This window comes from Mustela nivalis (assembly GCF_964662115.1).
Source record: "Mustela nivalis genome assembly, chromosome: 14".
NCBI lineage: Eukaryota > Metazoa > Chordata > Mammalia > Carnivora > Mustelidae > Mustela > Mustela nivalis.
In genome coordinates, this window is record NC_139033.1 from 11181340 (window position 1) to 11207539 (window position 26200).

The following is a 26200-nucleotide window of genomic DNA, read 5'->3' on the forward strand; positions in this document are numbered from 1 at the left end:
CTGCTCAGCAGGGGGCCTGCTTCCTCCTCTCTCTGCTTGCCTCTCTGCCTACTTTGCCTACTTGTGATCTCTCTCTCTCTTTCTCTCTGTGTCAAATAAATAAATAAAATCTTAAAAAAAAAAATCTTCAGTAGCCTTTGTAGCTTACCGAATAAAGTTGGGATGCCATACCTGGGCATTCAGGGCCCTTCCCTTCCCTTCTCTTTTTCAACCTAAAATCTCATTATTCCTCAATATTAATCCACTTCTTACCCAAGGAGGCAGTTTCTGTATGCTACACATTCCTGTGTTGACACCTTTGAGCTTGCTTACCTAACTGCTGGATTTACTCTGCCTTAAATAACTTCCTTCCTTTGTAGATTTTTTTTTTTTAAGATTTTATTTATTTGACAGATCACAAGTAGGCAGAGAGTCAGGCAGAGAGAGAGGGGGAAGCAGGCTCCCTGCTGAGCAGAGAGCCTGATTCGGGGCTGGATCCCAGGACTCTGAGACCATTACCTGAGCGGAAGGCAGAGGTTTAACCAATACAGAGCCACCCAGGTGCCCCTTTCGTAGATTTTTAAATACTTTTCTAAAACCAAGTCAAACCTCCTTTCTTCTTTATAGTGTTCCTTGACCTTCCCTGCTCACTATGGTCTGATTATTTTGCCTACACCAATGGCTACTAAAATTTACTACATTTTATTTTTAGCACAGAATGGTTTGTTTCCCCCTTCACCCCATGAATCTCATGCTGAATTCCAGTTACTACAACAAGGTAGTGGTGAGGGAGGAAAGTTGGGAGGAGGGTGTCCTAGAGCCTTAACTTACTCAGCTTTCCATTTGTCTGCTGAGGTACCCCCTAAGAAATCATAGGGTTACATGGAGCATAGTGGGAAAGCCAGTTGTCTACCTCATGTCCTGAATGCTCAGCATTACAAAGCAGTGTGTGACATTTTTTTCTCCTAATGCATTATAATTTTCTGCAGTTTAGAAACATGTTTATAGAACTAGGTAGGGATGTGTATTCCCCGCGCTGTCTAGCATAATGTCTCACAGAGAGTAGGTACCCAGCATATATTTATTTTTCAATTAATATTTTTTAAATATTATGTTTTTAAATTTACTACATTCAGATCAGGGGCCAGCTTTTTTTTTTTTTTTTTCTTACATGGACATATTGCCATAGATGATTAGAAACTGTAAGTACCACTCATTTTCAGGATACTAAAGAAAGCAGTTATTCCTAGTCAAATCAAAGAGCAGCTTTCCTACAACATGACATATTCAGAATGTGTTTTTCTTATAGGAGGTTGCTACTAGGAGGCGTTTTAATAATCCTTTTAAAGTATTAGAGAAAACAAAATCCCAAGTATTAAATTTAAAAAATAAGGTCCAAATGGTGCGTATACAAGCGAGAAAAGTCAGAAACACAAATAAGGGATTTAAGTATAAATGCATACCTACATATAGGCTATTTGAAATTCTCTTAAAATAATTAACTTGCCTTAGGTATTGTGTGTGTTGGAAATGCATGCATTTTTGGGTTTATATCCATGTATGCAATATATTCATTTGTGAAGATTTGTATCAAATCAGCGTTATCTGAGTTCAGATTGAAACCCTAAGAGGAAAAGATACATACTTTAGAGATTAATGCATTTCATTTTGGTGCTAACCAGGGTAAAAACAACCCCCTTTCTGCTTGTGGGTCACAAAACTCATTTTCCTTGCTCAGTGCTCAGGAGGCAAATACAGGATTAATTGGTTCTTCTCTGAAAAAAATGACATCCTTTTCTATTAAGGTAGGAGTTTTTTTAAAAAAAAGATTTATTTAAATACCCCCTATGCTTGTGGGGTCCATGGATGAAAGAAGAAAGGTTATGAATTTGTAACCTAGATAGAGGCGGCTCCTTGTGCCTCATTTCCTTGCTTTTCTCTCCTTATTATTTTATTATTATTATTATTTAAGTAAGCTTTGCACCACTGTGGGGCTTGAATGAGCCCATAATCCCAAGATCAAGAATCACATGCACCATTGACAGCCAGCCAGGCCTCCCCTTCCCCATTTCTCTCTTACTCCTTTTTCTCCCTCTTGCCTGAGAATAATGCCTCCACTTATCCCTTTGTTACTATTGTTCCTTTCCACACACCTCTGCCCTTATAGTGTTATCCCCATCTTTTTCCTTTTTTTTTTCTTTCTAGCCCGTTTTAATAGTTTATAGAAATATATGTAGATAAAAACTTTATAAAAAACCTTATAAAACATAACACCTTAATCTGTAGCATGTGCAATCTTTGTATAATATACTGTTATTTGAAGATTTAGCATTTTCAGGGAACACGTCAATTGCTTCTTGTGTGTATGTGTGTGTGTGTGTGTGTGTGTGTGTGTGTGTGTGTGTGGTGTATTCCAGTATGGTTAACATACAGTGTTAGATTAGTGTTAGATTCAGGTGTACTATGTAGTGATTCAACAGTTCCCTACATTACTCAGTGCTCATCATGATATGTGTACTCTAACCCTTTCACTTTTCAGCCATCCTCCTGCCCGCTTCCTGGTAACCATCTGTTTGTTCTCTAGAGTTGAGTCTGTTTCTAGGTTTGTATGTGTCTCTTCCCCCACTCCCTTTGTTAGTTTGTTTCTTAAATTCCATGTCTGAGTGAAACCATATAGTATTTGTCTTTCTCTGACTTATTTCACTTAAAATTAAACTTTCTAGATCTATCCACGTCCTTGCAAATGCCAAGATTTCATTCTTTTTTATGGCTGAATGATATTCCATTATACATATATATCACATTTTCTTTATCCACTCATAGTCAGTAGACATGTGGGCTGCTAATATGGCTATTGTAAATAATGCTGCAATAAATAAAAAGTGCATGTGTCTTTTTGCATTAGTCTTTTCATATTCTTTGGGTAAATACACAGTAGTGGAATTACTGGATTGTATGGAAATTCTATTTTTAATTTTTTGGGGAACCTCCATACTGTTTTCTGCAGTGGCTGTACCAGTTTATGTTCCCACCAACAGTGCATGAGGGTTAAAAAAGGGGGGGGGGCGGGGAGAAAAAATTTTTTTAAATGGGGGTGGGGTCCATGGTGGCTCAGACAGTAGAACATGCGACTTTTGATTTCAGGGTCATGAGTTCAAGCCCCATATTGGATGTAGAGATTACTTAAAAAAACAACAACAAAAAACAGTGCACAAGGGTTCTTCTTCATTTGTTTCTTACGGTTTTGATTTTTAGCCATCCTGACAGGTGTGAAATGATATTTCACTGTGGTTTTCATTTGTATTTCCCTGATGGTGAGTGATATTGAGCATCTTTCCATGTATCTGTTGGTCATCTGTGTGTCGTCTTTGGAGAAATGACAGTTCGTGTTTTCTGCCCATTTTATAATTGGACTGGGGTTTTTTTTTTTTGGGGGGGTGTTTTCTAAGTTCTTCATTATTTATTTATTTATTTATATATATGTTTTTTAATTTATTTGACAGACAAAGATCACAAGTAGGCAGAGAGGCAGGCAGAGAGAGAGGAGAGAGAGGAGGAAGCAGGCTCCCTGGCTGAGCAGAGAGCCCGATGTGGGGCTCGATCCCAGGATTTGGGGATCATGACCTGAGCTGAAGGCAGAGGCTTTAACCCACTGAGCCACCCAGGCGCCTCTCTTCATTATTTTAAATGCTAACCTTTTATCAGATATGTTATTTGATATCTTTCCCCATTCAGTAGATTGTCTTTTAGTTTTGTCATTGGGTTTTTTTTTTGCTATACAGAAGATTTATTTTTATGTAGTTCCAATAGCTTATTTTTGCTTTTGTTTCTCTTTCCTCAGGAGACATATGTAGAAGAATGTTCTTGCAGCCTGTGCTCTCTTCTAGGATTTTAGGGTATCAGGTCTCATATTTATTTTTTGAGTTTATTTTTGTGTATGGTGTAAGAAAGAGATCCAGTTTCATTCCCCGTTTTGTTTCTTTATGCTATTCTTTAATCTTATTTTTTTATAAATATTTATTTTAGAGAAAGGGAATATGAACAGGAGGGGGAGAGGGAGAGAGAATCTCAAGCCGACTCCAAGCTGATCGCAGTGCCCAACAATGGGGCTTAATCTCATGACCCTGAGATCATGACTTGAATGGAAACAATGAACCAACTATACCATCCTGGTACCTTGAGAAAATATTTGTTTAGTTTTTGAGAAAATTCACATTATTAATTCATCAAAACAGAAGAACAACACATAAGTTTTAAAAAATTGATCTAGAATTTCAGTGTTTGAGAAAACATGATCCCAGGGTCCTGGGATCTAGCCCTGTGTCAGGGTCCCTGCTCAGTGGGGAGTCTTCTCTACCTGTTGCTTGCTCGCTTGCTCTCTCTCATATAAATATAATCTTTAAGAGAAAAAAAAAGATTTAATTGAGAGAGGAAATAGGTAGAGGATTCTGGTGCAGACTTTTCTGGAAGTGCATTTGAGGGCTTCTGATGTTAAGTCTGATACAGATTTTTAAATTTTCATTTATAACATTTAAAAAATTTTTTTTCAAGATTTTATTAATTTATTTGACAGAGATCTCAAGTAGGCAGAGAGACAGGCAGAGAGAGAGGAGGAAGCAGGCTCCCTGCTAAGCAGAGAGCCTGATGTGGGGCTCGATCCCAGGATCCTGAGATCATGACCTGAGCCGAAGGTAGAGGCTTTAACCCACTGAGCCACCCAGGTGCCCCTAACATTTAAAAATTTTTGATGTTTTTTAAGTTTCATCTAGTTTTATGTCATTTTGTGGTTTGAATAAATTTAAATTTGTATTTACTAATTTATAGCATGCCACTAGCATTTTATTTCACCACTATTCTAATCCTTCAAAAAGTTCTCAGACAACTTTGAGGGATTTTTTGGAGTCTTAGATGAGCATAATTGAGAGGTAAAAGAGGAAAAGCTAGGAGCAGAACATGCATCTTGTTTCCTGGGTGTGGGGCCCTGGGCTACCCACAAGAGGTGGTGCTTTGGCTGAAACACTTCTTTCTGATTACCACCAGGTGTCGCCACTGACCCAGGGTGACGAGACTTCTGCCTAGAATCAGAAGGTTTTGAGAGCCCATCTTCTGTTGGGGGTGGTGACATTGAGGGGTTTGCAGATGTGTGGGTAGGGGGATACTTGTGTATTCTTTCCCCTCAGTCTAGAGATTTTGGTAAACTGAAGGCAGGGAATGAAGCACATGAATTTAAATATTTATTATCTTTATAATTTTTATTGTTTCTATTTTCTATACCTGTTACTGCTTCAAAAACAGGTAACATTTTCCTAGCATCCTTTTTGTATTCTTGCATCTTGCTTTTATTATGCTTTTGTTTCTTGCATAGAGGATAATGGAAAATTAATATACTCTCACATGGCATTGGAAAAATCTGCATACAAATTCCTACAATTGTAATTAGATTATGGCCAGTTGATTTCTCGAACTTTGCAGAAACTTGGCTACAAACTGTATTATTTAATACCAGCATTGTTTTTTTAAAAATCCGAACATGGAATTTTCAGAATTTACAGCATTAGATATTGGTTACAGTGTAGAATGAAATATCCAGGTCTTGCTTCCTTCTAGCTAATAATAAAACACAGGGTTGACCTGAAATACAGTATTTGTGGCCAGAGTTTCCCTTAGCATCCTGACTGTATAGCCTCATTTTTGTGCTCCCTCTCTACCTCCGCTCATTTCTTTTTCTTTTCCCCCACATCTTTCTTTCTTTTTTTTTTTTTTTTAAAGAATTTATTTATTTGATAGAGAAAGATCACAAGTAAGCAGAGAGGCAGGCAGAGAGAGAGAGAGAGAGAGAGAGGAGGAAGCAGGCTCTTTGCCGAGCAGAGAGCCCGATGCAGGACTCGATCCCAGGACCCTGAGATCATGACCTGAACAGAAGGCAGATGCTCAACCCACTGAGCCACCCAGGCGCCCCTTCACTCATCTTTAAAAAGAGACTTTCTTTGGAGGAGGTCTTAAAATCGAGGAATATCATTCTTAATTAAGGGAAACACACCTTTTGTCTTTTCTCCCTCCCCCCCATTACTGCCTCAAAAGAAAACTATCATGCTAAGTAACAACATGTGAGTAGTTAATTCCTTTTATAATATTGATACTGTAAACAGAAACTTATGATAAAAATATAATGAAAAAAATAGGTTACTTAATAATGTCTTGTTAAATTTGAGAGATAGGGCCGGGGGTTGTGGGGGTAAGGAAAGGAAAAATGAAACAAGATGAGATCAGGAGGGAGACAAACCATATAAGAGAATCTTAATCTCACATAACAAACTGAGCGTTGCTGGGGGGCGGAGGGGAGGGATAGGGTGGCTAGGTGATGGACGTTGGGGAGGGTATGTGCTGTGAAATGTGTAAGCCTGATGGTTCACAGACCTGTACTCCTGGGACAGGGGTTTTTCCACACTGACTTCCATTCAGGGATCCTTTTTGAGTTTATTTAGAATAACTGATAAAAATATATTTATCAATTTGAGGACGGCTTGGTTCAGCCCGTCTTTCCTAAATATTTTCACACACACATGCACTCACATGTACATACACATGCTTAGTGAGAAAAAGGCAATTTATTTCATTGTGTAAAAATATCTCTTGCTGCTTTGAGCTTTAATTTCTTGGATAAAGAGTATCATCTTTAGTGCTGGGATTCCATGTAAGTAAATATTTACTGAAGTAGATGCCTTTCCAAGAACTAATGTGATTACAACATAGGATCAGCAGTATAATAGTAATCCTATTGCTTTTTCTTAGAAGATGACATGACTGGTTGGGAATTTTCCTGTAGTGTAGTTTTCTGGAGAAAATAGGGAATTTCAGCATCCTAATGTAAGTTATTATTGATGTTTTCTTGAAGCATTTCATGGTTTTAAAAATAAACTTGGCAGAAATAATTTTTACCAAGAATTTGTCCAATTACAAGGTGGTAGAGAGTATTGCTTAACTTAGGTGAATGTCACAGAAAGCCAAGTTTCTAGGGCCCTTAGTGGCTTCCAGCTGAAAGTGGCATTATGAAGACAACACCAGTCTATTAGAAGCTCTTAGAGAGCTTTACCAAAGTACAGTAACCTTTCAGTGGATGCTCCATCCTCCTTTAAGCTGAGGCCTGCTGTTCTTGGGGATTCTCCTTGGTACGCTCTTCGCTTTTATAATTGCTAGCAGCAGAAGCCATGCTGTTGGTAGAGCTAGTGACTAAGCCCACAGGTGCAGTTATGCTTTTATTTCTTGGTTTGCATGTACACGCCCATCTACCCCTACTTTAGGATGAGAGGAGGCAAGAGCTAGTTAGGTTTGTAGTACCAAGCTGGCTTAAGTTTGCTGGCTCAAATTTTTTATTTTGGTTATCACGTTGTCCACTAGGGAACCAGTGACTGTTAACAGAAGTCATACCAAATAAAAGATCCCTCTGGAATTGTCTCTATTAAAAGAGCCACAGTTTTTGATTCTTCCCTTCTTCCTACTCCTTGGTGGCCACTTATAGTATGGTGAGAGCACTATGACTGGGAACTAGTATCCTTTGACAGAGCCAGATCAGCAGAAGTATTATCCCCTGGCCCTGTGCTTGGTGATACCTTATGGGCCCAGCCATTAAATGCAAGCCTGTATCTCCAAAGCATTTTCTAATACTGTTGTTAGCCAAGTAGATCTTTACTTAGCTGGTCCTAACACCCACCTAGAGAAAAATTTTCTTTGTTGGATAGCAGCTATGAGATATTTCCTATCAGTTATACATATTGATGCTCTCACAAGCTACTGCTTCTTGGTAACATTAGAGAGGAAGAGAGGACACAATAATTATAAGTAAGTGTTGGTGGGAAGTTCAGATAGATAGGCCTGCCTCCTGAACCTTTTGGGGACAGGTGACACTAGTGCCTGAACTGTGTAACAAAGTGGCTATAGGGAAAAATGGGTTTTCTGAAGGATTTGTTCATTTAGAATGGCTTCCGTTACTAATGGCAAGATTATGTTAGGATACTGACCCCTGCATATAGACATGGCTTTGGAAAGTTAAAATATCTGCACATGTTTAGATATAGGAGCTCTGAGCTTTTATTGAATTACTGGATCCGTTAAACCAAAAACATCCCATTTTATTTATTTATTTATTTTTAAAGATTTTATTTATTTATTTGACAGAGAGAAATCACAGTAGGCAGAGAGGTGGACAGAGAGAGAGGAGGAAGCAGGCTCCCTGCTGAGCAGAGCCCTATGCGGGGCTCAATCCTAGGACCCCGTGATCATGACCTGAGCCGAAGGCAGAGGCTTAACCCACTGAGCCACCCAGGCACCCCAACATCCTATTTTAGATGGGTTGATAGTTTCTGGGTCACTTCTGAAATATAAAGTAATTATTTTTAATATAATTTAGTGACCTGTGTGAATACATTAAAACATTTCATGTGGCTTAAAATTATATGGGAAGAACATACCTTACTCAAAGTGTTAGGAAGATTATTGTATTAGAGGCATTATACATCTGAAAGCATACCATTAGTGAATGTTACACCTTCTATATCATAATTATTTTTAGCATATCTCTGTTGATAATTTATGTGTGTATATTAGAGTCACCCATTGTCTGGCTATATGATCTTTCAGCTAAGTCCATCCTTTGCAGATGCTTTTACTGACTCTGCTATCAGTGCTAAAGTGAATGGTGAACACAAAGAGAAGGACCTGGAGCCCTGGGATGCAGGTGAACTCACAACTACTGAGGAACTGGAGGCTTTGGAAAATGATGTAGTAAGTAAAGTGTTTTTGCTGAGTATCAGACTGTGGTCATGTGATGTGGTGTGATATCATTTGGTTTTAATTTAAGTATGTTGTCATCATTCCGGTGGGTACATTTAAATCAGCAGTTTTTATTGTCTATATAGAGACCTCCCCCCAGGCAGTAAATTTAGACAAATCTTTCTTTGGGATGCTTATGAATGATTTCCATGTTTTTAAATAGATCATAATCAACTTACAAATTTAAGTTGGGAAACATGGGAAAGTGGAAAAACTGGCATGTTTTGTTTTGAATGCTTTACAGAATGAGGCAGCCTAAGGAAATTAGTGTCTTAATTGACTTTTGACCTTTCCTAGAGGTAAGACTCTTGGGCTTCTTATATGAGGAAGACGTACTCACTATTAAGATATATTGTTAAGTTGCATTAGAAATAAAGCAGTAAGTAGATTTCTTAGTCTTAAAATTAGGACCATTCTCCACAAAAATTACTTTTTTTTTTAAAGATTTTATTTATTTAACAGAGATCACAAGTAGGCAGAGAGGCAGGCAGAGAGAGAGGGGAAGCAGGCTCCTTGCTGAGCAGAGTGCCCTGGTGCAGGACTCGATCCCAGGACCCTGAGATCATGACCTGAGCCGAAGGCAGAGACTTAACCCCACTGAGCCATCCCGGTGCCCCCAAAATCTGCTGTTTCTTTCTTTCTTTTTTTTTTTTTTAAGATTTTATTTATTTATTTATTTGACAGATCACAAGTAGGTAGAGAGGCAAGCAGAGAGAGGGGGGGGAAGCAAGCTCCCTGCTGAGCAGAGAGCCTGATGTGGGACTCGATCCCGGGACCCCGAGACCATGACCTGAGCCAAAGGCAGTGGCTTAACCCACTGACCCACCCAGGCACCCAAAATCTGCTATTTCTAAAAGCTTTTTAATGTGTATTATTTTTACTTTTCTGTTAACACATCATATATAAATCAATGCTTAGTAGTAAAGACTATCATTAGGATTCTATAAATTATGTGAAACATAATTAGAATAAGGTAAAGAGATAGAAAGCAAAGTCTTTTGCCAAAAATGAATGTTTAGGTACCAAAATTTGAATCGGATGAAGAATCTTCCATTGACTGTTGTGGAGAAGTCTTTATAACAAATCTGTTTTTAGGGGCGTCTGGGTGGCTCAGTGGGTTAAGCCACTGCCTTCGGCTCAGGTCATGATCTCGGGGTGCTGGGATCGAGTCCCACATCGGGCTCTCTGCTCAGCAGGGAGCCTGCTTCCTCCTCTCTCTCTGCCTGCCTCTCTGCCTACTTGTGATCTCTGTCTGTCAAATAAATAAAATCTTAAAAAACAAAAACAAAAAAACAAATCTGTTTTTAATGTTTAAGTCCAGCTATTAAACTGAAAATATATAGGCAGAACATCATTATTCATTTTCAGACTTTTATTAAAGAATTCAATATAACCTAATAGAGAGGTTCTCAGGTCTATGCACCACGTCACCTACGTAGGATACAAATCAGGTACTCCTTTTTTACTGATAGTAAGGTGGATAAACTGTTAAGTTGCTAGAGAGCATTCTGACAATATTTATAAAAGTTTAAAACACACCTATAGTTTGTCTCACCTCTGAGAATTTACTTTTGTCTTGGTATATCCATAGGACTTGGAAATAATGATGTGTAAGGATTTTTTTGCAGCATTATCTCTGATAGTGAAAAATAGAAACATCCTGTCCATCAGGAGGACATGAGTTAGATTTATTGTACTTCCATTCAGTTGAAACACTGTGGTTCCACTATAAAGAATGGCATTCTGGTATGGAAAGGTACTTAAGACTTATTAAAAGACCAAGCAAGTTATAGAATAAGAAGATCCTATTTGAATTAAAAAGGAACTTTATCTAACTGATCATGTTCTTAATGAATGCATAGAGTGCATCTGGAATTATGCCCAAGAAGTTAGTAGTGGTTAACTTTTGTGGATAGATTTTGCTATTACAGATGATATTATTAATGTTAGATACTGATTGTGCTTGAGTTAAAGCAATTTCCATGACAAATACTTTTTCATTTTATAAAATGCTTTATTTTCTTCTAGTCTAATGGATGGGATCCCAATGATATGTTTCGATATAATGAAGAAAATTACGGTGTAGTGTCTACATATGATAGCAGTTTATCTTCATATACGTAAGTTTAAAAACCTGGCTTTTATTTTAGTACATTTGTCTTTGACTTTCATCAACTTATATTAGGATGTTGAATAAATTTTTCTGTTGGATTTTTTTTTTTAATGTATTTTATTTAAGAGAGGGGGAGAGGGGCGGGGCCAGAGGAAGAGGGAGAGAGCGAATCTTAAGTGGGTTCCATACCCAGTGTGGTGTGTGACATGGTGCTTGATCTCACAACCTTGAGTGGATGATCTGAACTGAAAACAGGAGTTGTATGCTTAACCGACTGAGCCACTTAGGCGCTCCTCTGTTAGATTTTAAGTTAAACAATTATGTGAAAGAATTAATCCTGTTACTGCTTAAGCTGATAAATTCTCTTTAAAACAGGTTATAAATATAGTTTAGTTTACCTGTATTCTAATTTTATGCTCTAGATAAATTTTGTTCTTGTTTTAAGTTGTAAAAATTCTTAAGTTTGCAAGTGTAGATGTTATGGGAGAATAGTTTATTTAACCAGTTTTGGAAATTTATATTCTTCTAGGGAAAAGTGAAACTTTTAAAAAAAATTTCTAATTTTGATTTATACATGAGTAGATCACTCTAAGTGTTTTATATTTTTATCAGTCTTTCAAACTCTAAACTCTCTTAATAGGACAGATATATAAACTGTGCCTTCAAAATACTCACTTTGCTCCCCCCCTCCTCTTGTTTCAGGGTACCCTTAGAAAGGGATAACTCAGAAGAATTTTTAAAACGAGAAGCAAGGGCAAACCAATTAGCAGAAGAAATTGAATCAAGTGCCCAGTACAAAGCCCGGGTGGCCCTGGAAAATGATGATAGGAGTGAAGAAGAAAAATACACAGCCGTTCAGAGAAATTCCAGTGAACGTGAGGGCCACAGCATAAACACTAGGTATTTAAAGGAAATCATGATGCAGTATTTTGGATACACAACTCAAGGTCTGTGTGAGAAGGTGTATTATTATTATTTCATCTTCCTTTAATGTAGCTTAGGTAGAGAATGCAAGGGGAATTGGTTTAAGATTCTTTTAGAGAAAAGATTGTAGTAATTTTAGAAAATATTTTTTGAGCATCAGCTCTGTGAAGCCAGGTGTTAGAGGTACAGTGATGAGCAAGCCAAGCTGTGAAGGAGCTGCTTACAGAAGAGCAATCAGGTGGGGGGATGCTGCACAGAACATGATAGCAGTTCAGTAGGATTTGCTGGATTAGAGGTGTATTCAGAGTGAGAAAGAACTAGCATGTATCCAGTGGGGTCAGAGAAAGCCTCACAGAAGAGGAGAAATTTTGTGATAGGATAGTAGCATTGTCTGCTGCCCATCGAGAAGCAAGAGAGAGGCATTCCTTGTATGATGAAAACACATGTGAAAGAACCTGGCCAACTGAGGATGAGGCTGGTTGTTTCATCTGTCTGGCATATGGGTGATGTGGAGGGTGCAGTGGTGGCAGCTGGTAATAGGAACTGAGGTCCTGAAGGGTTTGTGTCCTGCTAAAAAGCACCCTGTAGGGAGCGGATGGTGTGAACGAACTCTGGGACATTTGAGAATTGGCTGAAACATGGAGATCAGTTAGTGTATTGAAATTGTTCAAGTGTGAAAATTTGGTAACCATCTAGACCAGGGCTGGTGAGAGAAAGTTAGAAAAATCATGGGTGAGCCTGAGGTTTATTTGATAAGTTGATTGGTAATTGTACTGGAGATAGAATGGAGATAGAAATGGAGATAGAATGGAGATAGAAAACAGAGCAAATTTGAGGGGAGATAGAACGAGCCCTTTGTTAAATTTATTGCATTTGAGGGGCTTGCAGGTCTTTAATTTATTTGTAAACATGTTGAGAAACAAGTACTACATACCTGGTGGAGTAAGATACAGATTCTTTCTTGAAGATGCAGCTTAGAGTGATGGTTTGAATGAAAGTGTTCAGTTGGAGATGTTGAGATTGTGGGACTGGAGTGCGGATTTAGGCTTGTCAGCATTGCTGATAATTGAATGAAAAAACCAATGAATAGGTATAAAAAGAAGAGTTCCAAGAGAAAACAAAGCAGAGAAGGCCAAGGACAAAGAAAGTCTTAAGAAGATGGACCATAATTGATAGACTCAGCCATTTAGAGGTGAAGTAGGATGAGAATGAACACAAATCTGTTAACCTTTTTGCTTAGGAGGAGAATCTGAGAGAAAGGAAAGGCCAGAGGCTAGACTTCAGGGTAACATGGAAGAATTAGGGGTGTTAGGGAGTGAGATATTTTGGTTTAGTGTTTAACCTTTTTATAACAAGCATTCACTTCTGCCTAAATTATTTTTAGATTTGTTTCATTGGCCTGATATCTGTTAGGATAAAATAATTTAGAGAATCTCTCATTTTCAGGGAAAATAAATATATTCCTCCCGGACAAAGAAATAGAGAAGTCATATCCTGGGGAAGTGGGAGACAGAATTCACCGCGTATGGGCCAGCCTGGATCGGGCTCCATGCCGTCAAGATCCACTTCTCACACTTCAGATTTCAACCCGAATTCTGGTTCAGACCAAAGAGTAGTTAATGGAGGCAAGTATTTTGACCAAATTTGTCAATGTCCTCAATCAAATATACAGTTTTCTGAATATTTAAGTTTAACATAATTGGTAAAAGCATGCACATCTTCAGTGTTTTCTGTGGAGTAGTTTTTACTTCAAAACTATTTAAAATTTGCCTTTGTGGATATCAAATTAGTAGAATTAGTATAAATCATTGGCATATATAGTATTTAGTGTGATGAAATACTCACATGTTAAGGTAAAGTGCTAAATTTAACCAAAGATAATTCACTTGGCCAGAAAACACTCCACATACAAAGAAATTGGAAACTTTGGGTAGATTCTCAATTTAAAAACCCTGTATGATAAAATTACTTGAACGTAGTTTATATGGGAAATCCTAGTTTGTGTGAAATGCTCAGTAGTTAACACAGATTAAATTCCTAACTGTTTGCACGTTTATACTCTGCTTATTCCAAGAAACAATTTGAGGTAATTTGCTATACAAGACATGACCAAGAGTCATATGAAGAAGATGAAGAAAGAAAAGTGCTTAAAAAACAATAAAAACGACCGGTTTTTGCAGTTAATCATAAATACAGTGAAAGAGACTTGCATCTTCAGGAGGAAGATATTTTTCTGCTCTACCTCTAAATCTAAGATTGAATATAGCTCATAGGTCATGGATCTTTCATGTGAGTCAGGGATACTGGACGGAAGTGCTATAGGCAGTACGGAAATACCGTAGCAGAACTATGTTTATAACCTAGGGAACAAAGTGGACATTCAGTTTAAGATATTTAGGTTCAGAAAGTTAGAAAAGTAGAGAACACTTAAGTTTCCAATTTCAGTTGTTTCTGTTGAGTCTCCAGAATTCCTCTCCAAATAAACACTCTTGAGTATTTTCTGTACTTAGTATTGGGGGTGAAATTTCTTTGCTCTCTGAGTAAAGAATTTTAGTTCATGAACAGAATTTTCAAGGAAAAAACATGAAGGGGGCTAGGAAATGTGTAATACTCAAGTGTGTGGAACCCTGTGGAGAGGAGACCTGGACTGTTTTCCTAAGATTAAGGTAAGTGATATGTAATGTTACACATTAGCTGTATCTTGACCTGTGCATATCCATCAGTGTCAGCTTATGTGGTGATGACTGCTTTCTAGTTGCATTGCTTATTAAGCAGTCACTTAAGTAAGTGTTAACTGCATAAATTAGCAGGTCTCCCCTCTTTTTCTAATTTGGTAAGGTTAAAATGATTTTTGAAAAGGCAATGAATAGTAACCTTTTTTATGACGCTAAAAAATAGAAGTAATGTTATATTTCTACTAAATGGGCTTGCTTAATGAGATTTAAAACTAAATTTTACCTTCAAATACAAATTAGATGAGAATCACAAATGGTTATATAAAAAACAGCATTTTTAACAGGATATAATAGCTCCTGCTTATTTTCCTGTTTCAGAAGCTAAAATTAGTAATCTTATTCCTGAGTTTTGTCATTTATTGTGTGAAATTATCTAGTTTATGTTAATACTCCTTTTAATAATTGATTATTGAGAAACCGTTACAGAAGCAGGATTAATAGGCAAAGTCTTAACTGTCTTCTTCAATAGTATGTGTAGATCCTAATTAACCCTTTGGGAACGTATGTTCATTTAAACAGACTTAATTTTAAGGAGGTTAAAGTAAAATGTGAATTTATGTCAGTTAAGTTATGCTAAAACTTATCACAAATCAAATGACTGTCCTCAAAGGGTTAAAATGTACAAGAAATCATTTTTGTCATTTTACTTTTTTTTCTGTTTACTTTTTTCCCTCATTTTTTTCTTTAGTTTTTATACTTTCCTTCATATCATTTGTTCTGTCAGGTGTTCCCTGGCCATCGCCTTGCCCATCTCCTTCCTCTCGCCCACCTTCTCGCTACCAGTCAGGTCCCAACTCTCTTCCACCTCGGGCAGCCACCCCTACACGGCCGCCCTCCAGGCCCCCCTCGCGGCCATCCAGACCCCCGTCTCACCCCTCTGCTCATGGTTCTCCAGCTCCTGTCTCTACTATGCCTAAACGCATGTCTTCAGAAGGTACAATACCACAATTTGTTCATGTTTTTGTTTGTCTTTGTTTAACTCCTATGTGAGTTTATAATTACAAAATAGTTTCCTCTTCATTATTTAGTAGCCTATAATTTCCGTGTTTTAACTTTAGTTTATTAAAACTATTTCTATTAACCTTTTGTTCATTGGAGAGAAATTTGATAAATGCTCTGTGAAGCTATGAACTATCCTGGATTTTAAGAATGGGGGTTTATCTCTGCCTGGTAAAAATGATGTTCCTTTACAGCCCCAGAAGGTCTGCCCCAGGTTTTTGTCCCTCTCAATATACAGTATAAATAGTGGTTAATGATAAATGATGAACTTTCTTCACCAGTTTTGGACTTACTGTAGAACCTTCATTTTATAGCTCTTTGGCCAATGTACTCGTGAACCTACCTGTTGGCCATAGGCAGTAATGGTGATTTAGGGGTCCTTTTTGAAAAGGACATTCCATGCAGCTGCCTTTGTGTGACTACTCTTAGATTATAATACAGAGATTCGGGAATTTAAGAAAATTAGCTTTGTAATATTTTCTAGTGAAAGTCTAACCTGGCAGTCTTTGATCTAAAATAAAACATTGTTGTTAAAGACCATTTGCCCTTGTCAAAAAAAAAAATCCTGTAATTCTCATGCAGTGTTTGATGCTAAGTCTACCGTTACTACATATCAAATCATGGAGGTATTGTAGACAAATGAGACTTTAATATAAATGCAGTGAATATGGTAAAAACCTATTGTCTGAATATGTATTTTTGATATTATTTCAGGGTATAATATATGTTTACATTTTAGTCCCGATTTATTCATTAAAATCGTAGTTGATAGAACTTATGCTGAGATTAATACAGTTTTCTGGCATAAAGTGCTTCCCTGGAGAAAACCCACCTTGGCTGCTTTTTAATAAATTGTTGCCATCCAGGCAGGAGGGAGGTCATGTGATCCTGACTAAAGTGGCTGACCTTGAACAGCATGTTGCACTGATTTTCAAGGTGACTTCCTTGCTAGAAAGTGCTTGTGATGGTGGCTACTAAGTGAAAAGTTAAAATCTGTTGTGGTATTTGTTGTGGTTCATGTTTGAGTAAAGCAGGACTCAGTGAGTATGAACGTCTTCACTATAGTAAATTGTACACTGCTTGTAAGAGGGACCGTTCACGTAGAAAATAGACCTTCTGGGTATTCAGAGCTGCTACATTATCCAGTTTTTCTTTTTAACTGATCTGAATTAAAATGTCTTCCAGTCATGTAGTTAGGTGAACTTCAAACGTAGAACTATGAAATTCAGTGGTTTTCTGTGTTTAATATGGGAGAGTATTTTGTATTTTATGTATTACCAAAAAGAATGAAATTTCTTTTAAGTTAGAGTTTGATTTCATTGAGCTATGCCAACTGGCTTTCTTACTCTTTTTCTCTACGTGGGTATAAAAAATTGATGATATGCATATATCTAATTCTTTAATTTTTTTTATATAAATCACCTCCAGTTGAAAACTATAATATATAACATTAATATTTCTTTTTAGGATTGTGTCCATGATTAAATTCCTACTGAGGGTACAAATTTATTTGACATTCTTAAGATTTTGGCAGGAAGGTAAGGGTGAGAACCCTTGGCTATGACCTTAAGGATGAGTTTTGCTGAGTATTAGCACTGTCTGGCTTTTCTACTGAGAGCCATTCTGTCTACTGATTTCACTTGATTGATTGTTTGAATGCAGAGTAGACTTCTTTAGAAATAGAAGGCACTAATGGGGTGACAATTAATGATCTAGAATTTTTGATGATTCATGTAGTGCACATTTCTTCTCCAAATGCCAGTTATTTTAGTCTTTCAGGTCATGCCTTAACAGTAGAATTTTCAGCTTATAGCCTGTCCAGCCTGAGAAACTGCTTACAGGTGAAGACTGTTTTAAGGCATGGGTTGTAAAATTTATTGCCATATTTCAATAATATAAAAGTATATAGGGATTAATAGTCTGTTTCAGAATCTTCTTCTAATTTTAGAAATAATAAAGTTTGAGGGGGAAAAGCAAAAAGTATGTGGTAAAATAAGACTGATCCTATCATGTAGCGTAACTTCTGTTAACATTTTATAATATATTTATTTTTATATGCCCACAAGTAATGAATATAGATGAAACAAATGAATAAAAATTTTTGAAGAGTTACAACATCTGTTTGATTTCCTGACACCAACTTCATCCCTCCCTTTCTTTAAAAAACAGGGAAATAATATAAAATTTATTTATAAAACTGTTTGTGGCATTCCACAGAATAATTCTGAAGGAATATGGCCAAGAATACGTTTTTCTGTTTTTGTTCTTTCTTTTATAACCAAGGAGAAGCTAGAGAGAGTGTGTGTGTATGTGTGAATAGGGTCTGTGTAGTTAGCAGAAAAGTTGTACTGATGGACGTTGAAGCATTTATGTGATGTTCACTGTTCCTTTCTTAGGGCCTCCAAGGATGTCCCCAAAGGCCCAGCGACACCCTCGAAATCACAGAGTTTCTGCTGGGAGGGGTTCCATTTCCAGTGGCCTAGAATTTGTATCCCATACCCCACCAAGTGAAGCAGCTGCTCCTCCAGCAGCAAGAACTAGTCCTGCGGGGGGCACATGGTCATCAGTGGTCAGCGGGGGTAGGTAACACTTGGCTCGGGGCATAATGACAGTGGACATTTTGTAACTCTGCTGCATGTAAGAAGGGCTGAGTTCAGTGTATATATTAAAATTATTGGAATAACCAGGAATTGGGAAACCTATATTTTTATTCTGGTTTCCACCGCATATTCACCATATGTTAAAGCAAACCATATGATCGTTCTGAATTTCAGTTTTCTCAATGAATTAGAGTAATTTTTGCCTGTTCTACTTTATGGACTTGTGATAAGATTCATATGAGGTTCATAAGTTCAGGAATATACATCATAGTTCTATAGAGTACCACCCAAATAAAAAACAAATAAAGTATGTAACATAATATGAACAGACTGTATTTCCTGTCTTCTTAGCAACAGACACTTACTTTGGGCTTACAGTGCTGTGTATTCCTGTAGCATCTGTATATGGTACTAATTCCTGATTTTATTTCCCTAATAAGGAATATCAATACATGATGGGCCCAAGTTTTACCTGTGATAAGCCTGAAGAATGTGCTGACAGCAGCTATAAAAGTATAAAAGATAAATAAAAAGACTAACTGTAAGCTCAGTCCCAAACTGCTTTTGCTACCTAATGTTTTGCTTCCATGATAACTGTGGAGAGTTAGAACATGCAGTGATTGTGATTTTTAGTCATAGTCTGTCTTAATCAGCAGATAGGATTTTTAAAAGAAAAGATCTTCAGGCTTAAACAAAAACATACCTAACTCTCTAAACTTCATCGATACACATTGCTCAGCATCATGTATGCATAATTTTATGGTCAGTTACTTTGTATATTCTGTTTTCTTCTTTGGTCTTCAAGGAAGACCAAAAGAAGTTAGGTATTAGAAATTAGATATTTTATTAACATAATCTAATTAGAAATTAGGTGTTAATTATTAGAAGGAAATAATTCACTTAACGAGAAAATAGAATTTCTAAAAATCTTTATTTCTTCAGTTGTACCATTCATCATTTGACATTGCTTAGAGAATTTGGAAGTGAATTTTGAGAGTAACAACGTAATAATAGAAGTGAAAACAATAACTGTTATTAGGAATACATGCAGGGTGGTGTTGCAGTTTTTTTTTATACTAATTAGAAAAATAACAGTTGTTGGATAGTTTCCTTCCATGATCCTATGACTTAAGAAAGTAAAGAACCACTAAATTGTAATTGGAACCATTTTCTTTAAACCGTTGGGTTTTGTTTTTTTTTTTTAAGATTTTATTTATTTATTTGACAGAGAGAGATCACAAGTAGGCAGAGAGGCAGGCAGAGAGAGAGGAAGGGAAACAGGCCCCCTGCTGAGCAGAGAGCCCCATGCGGGACTCAATCCCAGGACCCTGAGACCATGACCCAAGCTGAAGGCAGCGGCTCAACCCACTGAGCCACCCAGGTGCCCCTACAAATGGGTTTTTAATGGATTAAGAAACCTAACAGTTGTTTACTTGAGGTCAGGTGGAACAGGAACCCTGGTGAATTATCTTCGGCTTTTGGCTAAATTGGTTCCTTGATTTTCTTAGTTCTTCTAAAGTGCCTCTTGAGGTGGCTGGAAAGAGCATACAGGATTGGCTGCAAGCTGCCAAAAGGTGTTTGAGTTTATTATTTGAAGGAGAAACAAGTAAGCCTTTTTCTTTGGGATCTGCCACCCCACTGTTAAAGAAACACCTCACTTCTTAGTGGAGAATGTTGCTGTCTTCATCTTAAAAAATGGGGTTTATCCTGTCTTAAAATCCAGTTTCTAATTTCATTTAAAGTACTGCCTTTTGGAATTAATCTGATCTATTTAGTTATAAGAAAGAACTGCAGCTGTACTTAGGTGTTAGTAATTGCTGTCATTCTTCAGCTATTTGTGTTTTCAGTTACCACCACTGTGGGTGATGGGATAAAGAGTAATAGGGATGGTAGTTGACCAGGAGTATTTTACCTAAATATTCTAAGAAGCCTCTTTGAAGAAGTGACATTTGAGCTAAGAATGTAATGGATCAATTTTCTCTTTCTTGTAGTTCCAAGATTATCCCCTAAAACTCATAGACCCAGGTCTCCCAGACAGAACAGTATTGGAAATACTCCTGGTGGGCCAGTTCTTGCTTCTCCTCAAGCTGGTATTATTCCAGCCGAAGCTGTTGCTATGCCTGTTCCAGCCGCTTCTCCTACACCTGCCAGTCCTGCATCCAACAGAGCTGTCACCCCGTCTATTGAGGGTATGTAAGAAGGGGCTTCCGGCTCCATGTCATTTGTGAAGTTGAGTGTTAAAAGTGTTACACTAATATGAAAAATGCTGTATTTATTCATAGGTATGTATTTGAGTGTAAATTTAAAATTTGTGTAAATGAAGTATAATACAGTTTTATATTTATTCTTGAATGTCTGTTGTTATAAGGGTTAACATTCTTAGGTAGCGAATATCAATATAAATAAAGTTGTTGGTGTTTCATTTGTCTGCCAAGGGAAAAGCTTCTGGTTAAATGGAAAATTTTTTTTCCACAAACCATAGGAAATTAAAATTGTTGAATATCTCCCCATTTTACTTTACTATTATTTTTTTTAAATACGTATTTTTTTAGCTAAGGATTCCAGGCTTCAAGATCAGAGGCAAAATTCTCCTGCAGGGAATAAAGAAAATGTGAAGCCCAATGAGACATCACCTAGCTTCTCAAAGACTGAAAATAAAGGTTAGAGCTTTAAAAAGTCTTTCAGTATAAGTACAGAAATAGGAAGGAGATGTCTAAGCTCATGCTTAGTACAGATTGGTTTTGGTCAACACTTTTTCTTAGGATTATGCACATTTTAAATGCATAATTTGACAAATATCAAAATCTATAAATAATATATTGAATAAAAGCTTATTTTTATTTCCAGTATCTCATCCTAAAGAATTTTAAATTAAAGATTTGCAGTGAATTTATATTTAACAGTTTGTAATTTTATAGGTATATCACCAATTGTTTCTGAACACAGAAAGCAGATTGATGACTTAAAGAAGTTTAAGAATGATTTTAGGGTAAGTGTTGTTATTGATTAATGAATTAGAACTTTAAAAATGAATAGTAAACATGATTACAAATTTTTAGATCCTTCATTTGCAAAAATGCGTTATATGCATACTCGGAAACAGTGAATCATGTCTGTAGAAAGCTAAACGCTCTTAAAGTTGTCTTTGTGCTTTAAAATTATTTATTGTATTTACTTACTTTTAGAGAGAGAGAGACCTTGCGGGTGGGGGGAGGAATAAAGGGAGAGGGGGAAGAGAGAATCTTGAGCAGACTCTCAGCTGAGCAGCGCAGAGCCTGACTCAGGGCTTGGTCTCATGACCCTGAGATAATGACCTGAGCCGAATCAAGAGTCAGTTGCTTAATGGACTGAGCCACCCAGGTGTTTCTGCTTGTGCTTTTGAGTAGGTAACTAAATCAGCAGCTCGAGAACTATACAGATACCAAATGAAAGAGAATATAATTTTGACATTTAAAGTCAGTCATAACATAAGTTATTATTGGATCCCCATTTGATTACTTTATTCAGTGAAGAGTAGAGCAAAGCCAGGGTATTAATTATCTGGTAGGGCTAGTGGGAGATGTAATGGACCCTGGTGTTCTGGATAGTTGCAGATGTACACTTTGTACACAAATGTATTGTGGTAGAAATTGGTCTTTATTTATTTATTTATTTTTAAAGATTTTATTTATTTATTTGACAGAGATCACAAGCAGGCAGAGAGGCAGGCAGAGAGAGAGGAGGAAGCAGGTTCCCTGCTGAGCAGAGAGCCCGATGGCGGGGCTCGATCCCAGGACCCTGGGACCACGACCTGAGCCGAAGGCAGAGGCTTTAACCCATTGAGCCACCCAGGCGCCCCAGAAATTGGTCTTTAATACCAGTTATCTGTCTTAGGACTCTGAATATTCTCCCATCTCTTTTGGATGAACACTGTGTTCTTTTGTACACGTTTATTATAATACACTTTGTATATCAAGTCATTTTGGGACCAATGCAAGAAGTTATCCTGAAACTTAGCTTCTTAGAGGAAAAGATCTGATTATCAGCCTTTGGAAAATATGGTTGACTTAAGAGATGAATCAGTCAAAGGGCAGCTTTGTTATAGTCTGTGTTAGCTTCCTAAAAATTAATGATTTTTTGGTGATAGCTTCATATTTATTGGCACCATTCAAAATATTACATACCACATTTTTTCACAATTTATCTATTCAGCTTTAATGCTGTTAGTGATTATGAACTTAAATTTTAATTTTTTAAGCCATAGCTAATCCATGGACATGATACGGAGAATTACAACCAAATGCCCAGATAGCCAGTTTAATATGTCATGTATTCCCAACACAGTTAAAGCTCTTTTATGTACTTGGTCTCCTCAGCTGCATGCTTCTGCCAGAGGGGAGGGTTTCGTTTCTGTGCAGTTCTTTACACTGCATCTGAATAGATTCCTAAAGAATAGATGATACTATTTTGCATAATCTTCCATTTGACGTAAATGAGCTCGTTATAGGTATTGCCTATTCCCTTTTATTTTCTCACATTACTTTTTAGACTCAAGCATTCAGTCCTTTCTTATGTTGAATTTATCATGTTATGAAGGAAAGAAAATTTTTACTCTGAAACATATGGGTTAGTAGTATCAGTCTTACTGAGATAAAATTTACGTGTCATACATTTTAGCCATACAAAGTGTACAATTCAGTGGCTTTTTATATATTCACAGATTTAAACGACCATTACCACAGTCAGTTTTAGAACATTTTCTTCACCCCCAGAAGAAACCCCATACCCCTTAGCAGTCATTCCTCTTTTGCTTTTAAACATCTCTCCCACACCCCTTTCCTTAGGTCCTAGACAGTCTGCTTGCTTTCTCTCTGCAGTTAGTTGCCTCTTTTGGACATTTCATATGAATGGAATCTCGTGATATGAGGCCTTTTGAGTCTGGCTTCTTTACTTAGCATAATATTTTCAAAGGTCATCCATGTTGGAGCATCTGTCATTGCTTTTTTTTTTTTTTTTTTTTAAGATTTATTAGAGCACATGAGAGCGTGCGAGCAGTGGGAGGGGCAGAGGGTGAGGGAGAGAGAATCTCAAGCAGTCTGTCTGCTGAGCAGGAAACCCAACATAGGGCTTGATCCCACAACCCTGAAATCAGGACCTGAGCTGAAACCAAGAATTGGTCTCCTAACCAACTACACCACCCAGGCACCCCAGTACTTCATTGCTTTTTAATAATACTCCATTGTATGAATAGACCACATTTTATTTATCCATCATTTAATGTCTCTTCGAGTTTTTCCCATATGTTGACTGTTACGAATAATGCTGCTATGAATATTAGTATAGTTTTTGTTGTGGACATATATATTCATTTCTTTCGGGTGTATATACATAAGAGTAGAATTTCTGGGTCCTATGGTAACTCTGTCTTAAACCGTTTGAGGAAAATTTCCAGACTGTTGCCAAAGCAACTGGAGTATTGTGGTTTCCATCACCAGCACATAAGGATTTCTGTTTCTCCACATCCTTGCCAGCATTTGTTATTGTCTCTTCTGTTGTAGACATCCTTGTGGTATCTCATTGTGGTTTGATATTGGCTAACAATGTTGAGCATCTTTTTATGTGTTCCTTGGCCACTTATAAATCTCTTTTAGAGAAATGTCTATTCAGATCCTTTGCCCATTTTAAAATCTGAGTTGTCTTATTATTGAGTTCTTTATTCTGTGTACAAGTCTCACATGAGATACATGGTTTGCAATTTTTTTCTACTATTCTGTCAGTTGTCTTTTCACTTTCTAGATGTTGACCCTTATCCCAAAATTTTTTATTTTACTGAAGTCCACTTTATCTCTTTTTTGTTGTTGTTGTTGTTGCTTGTGCTTTTGGTGTCATATCTCAGAAGCCATTGCTTAATCCATAGTCATAAAGATTTACTCTTATTTTTTTTCTAAGAGTCTAATTTAGGGCTGTGATCCATTTTGAGTAATTGTTATATATAGTGTGAGGTAGGCTTCCAGATTTACTCTTGTGCTTGTTGCTCTTACTTGTCCCAGCACCTTCTCTTTTAAAAGATACTGAATTGGGGGTGCCTCCTGGTAGCTGAGTTGATTGGTTGTCAGGTTCTTAGTTTCAGTTTGGGTCATGATCTCAGGGGTCATAGGATCAGTCAAGCCCCATGTTGGGGAGTGTGGAGTCTCCTTGGGATTCTCTCTCTGCCCATCCCCCTGCTTGTGCTTGCTTTCTCTCTCTCTTTAAAACAAACAAAATCTTAAAAAAAAGAAAAGATACTGAATTGAATAATCTTTGCATTCTTGTGGAAACTCTCATTACTGGGTTCTGAATTCTCTTCCATACATCTCTCTGTCTTTACTTATGTCAGCAACACACTGTCTCAGAATTAGTGTTTTTGTTTTGTTTTGTTTTGTTTTGTTTAAGGTGGGGAGGGAAAAGGGGAGAGGGCGAGGGAGAGAGTCTTAAGTAGGTTCTATGCACAGTGCTCCATCTCACAACACAGGGCTCTATCTCACAACCCTGAAACCATAACCTGAACTAAAATCAAGAGTTGGGTACTTAACCAACTCAGCCACCCAGGCACCAATAGAGTTAGAGTGGTTTTTTTGTTTTTTTTAAAGATTTTTAAAAATTTATTTGACAGACAGAGATCACAAGCAGGCAGAGAGGCAGGCGGGGGGTGGGGTGGGTGGGGAGCAGACTCCCTGCCAAGCAGAGAGCCCGATGTGGGGCTCGATCCCAGGACCCTGAGATTATGACCTGAGCCGAAGGCAGAGGCTTTAACCCACTGAGCCACCCAGGCGCCCCTAGCGATAGTGTATTTTTAATAAGCTTGTAACTTCATTTAGTAGAAAACATTTTGTTTCTCATGTTATCAGTTCACAGTTTTCTGTAAATCTTCTTTAATGCTTGACTCTTAAAGTCCAGGTGGTTGTAGGATTAGAACACTATCTTTTTAGGAATTCTAATCTATTACTATTGGGAGCTTGAAAAATTTAATGTAACATTAAGTCTTGTATAAGTAACTTTTTTGTCCATAAAGGAGTTCTGAAAAGCAAGGAGATGGTATTAAAAAATGTCTGAGAGTGAACTTTATACTTCAATTAGGGTAAAATAACATTAGTAGTTTACACATTGAATATTACCTATGTATCCTATGCTGTCTTAAATGCTTATGTGATCAATCTTTTATTGTCCTATCATCCCTTTGAAGCAGCCTCTATTATTATTTCCAGTGTGTATATTAGGAAACTGAGGTAAAGACAAATTAAATAATTTGCCAAGAATCACATGGTTAGTAAAAGATAGGCCCAGCCATTTGTGTGTTTAAGTTTCTAGTAGTGCTTTGGATAGTACCTAACACATAGGCTGTACTCTGCTATTCAGTGAGTGAATTACCAGAGCCATCCTCATAGAATACACGTGGCCTCAAACTATGGTGATTCACGGAAATCTCTAGTCTTTCTTTGAGACAGAGGTTAAGAGTACTCTGTGGTTTTCTTTTTTCTTTTCGTTTTACTTGACAGCCATCTGCAGGATCTAATATAGCTATGTGCACGATGCTGATAACTTTATTTGTGTACGAATTCCTAGTAATTTGATCTGTACAGATTAACAGTATGGGGTTTGGAGGTAAGTAAACTTGTCTGATTTGAATCATTCCTTTACAAATACCCTGTGTGGGGACGCCTGGGTGGCTCAGTTGGCTGGACGACTGCCTTCGGCTCAGGTCATGATCCTGGAGTCCCGGGATCGAGTCCCGCATCGGACTCCCAGCTCCATGGGGAGTCTGCTTCTCTCTCTGACCTTCTCCTCGTTCATGCTCTCTCTCACTGTTTCTCTCTCAAGTAAATAAATAAAATCTTAAAAAAAAAAAAAAACAAATACCCTGTGTGAAACACTACCAAGCTGAAATGGGATTATTGTAGAACCAATTTCATTGTTCTCATGAAAATTAAATGAGATACTAATGTGAAGTGTTTCATATAGTACATGACACATCCAGTATGTATTCAGTGAATATTAATTCTTAT

General features: G+C 37.3%; 1 protein-coding gene across 37 annotated transcripts in view; it reads left to right on the top strand.

Moving 5' to 3' along the window:
- Positions 1-26200, top strand: part of ATXN2 (ataxin 2) — a 114684-nt gene that overhangs the window by 56719 nt on the left and 31765 nt on the right. For 8 of the 37 annotated variants that reach the window (XM_082698358.1, XM_082698324.1, XM_082698323.1 and 5 more), the window contains exons 6-14: positions 8636-8760; positions 10837-10928; positions 11624-11821; positions 13292-13470; positions 15269-15514; positions 17976-18158; positions 20171-20368; positions 20732-20839; positions 21098-21168. In XM_082698358.1, coding sequence (XP_082554484.1) covers positions 8636-8760; positions 10837-10928; positions 11624-11821; positions 13292-13470; positions 15269-15514; positions 17976-18158; positions 20171-20368; positions 20732-20839; positions 21098-21168 — 1400 coding nt within the window. The remainder of the gene's footprint in view (positions 1-8635; positions 8761-10836; positions 10929-11623; positions 11822-13291; positions 13471-15268; positions 15515-17975; positions 18159-20170; positions 20369-20731; positions 20840-21097; positions 21169-26200) is intronic. The other 29 variants (XM_082698326.1, XM_082698345.1, XM_082698332.1 and 26 more) reach the window with 5 other exon arrangements.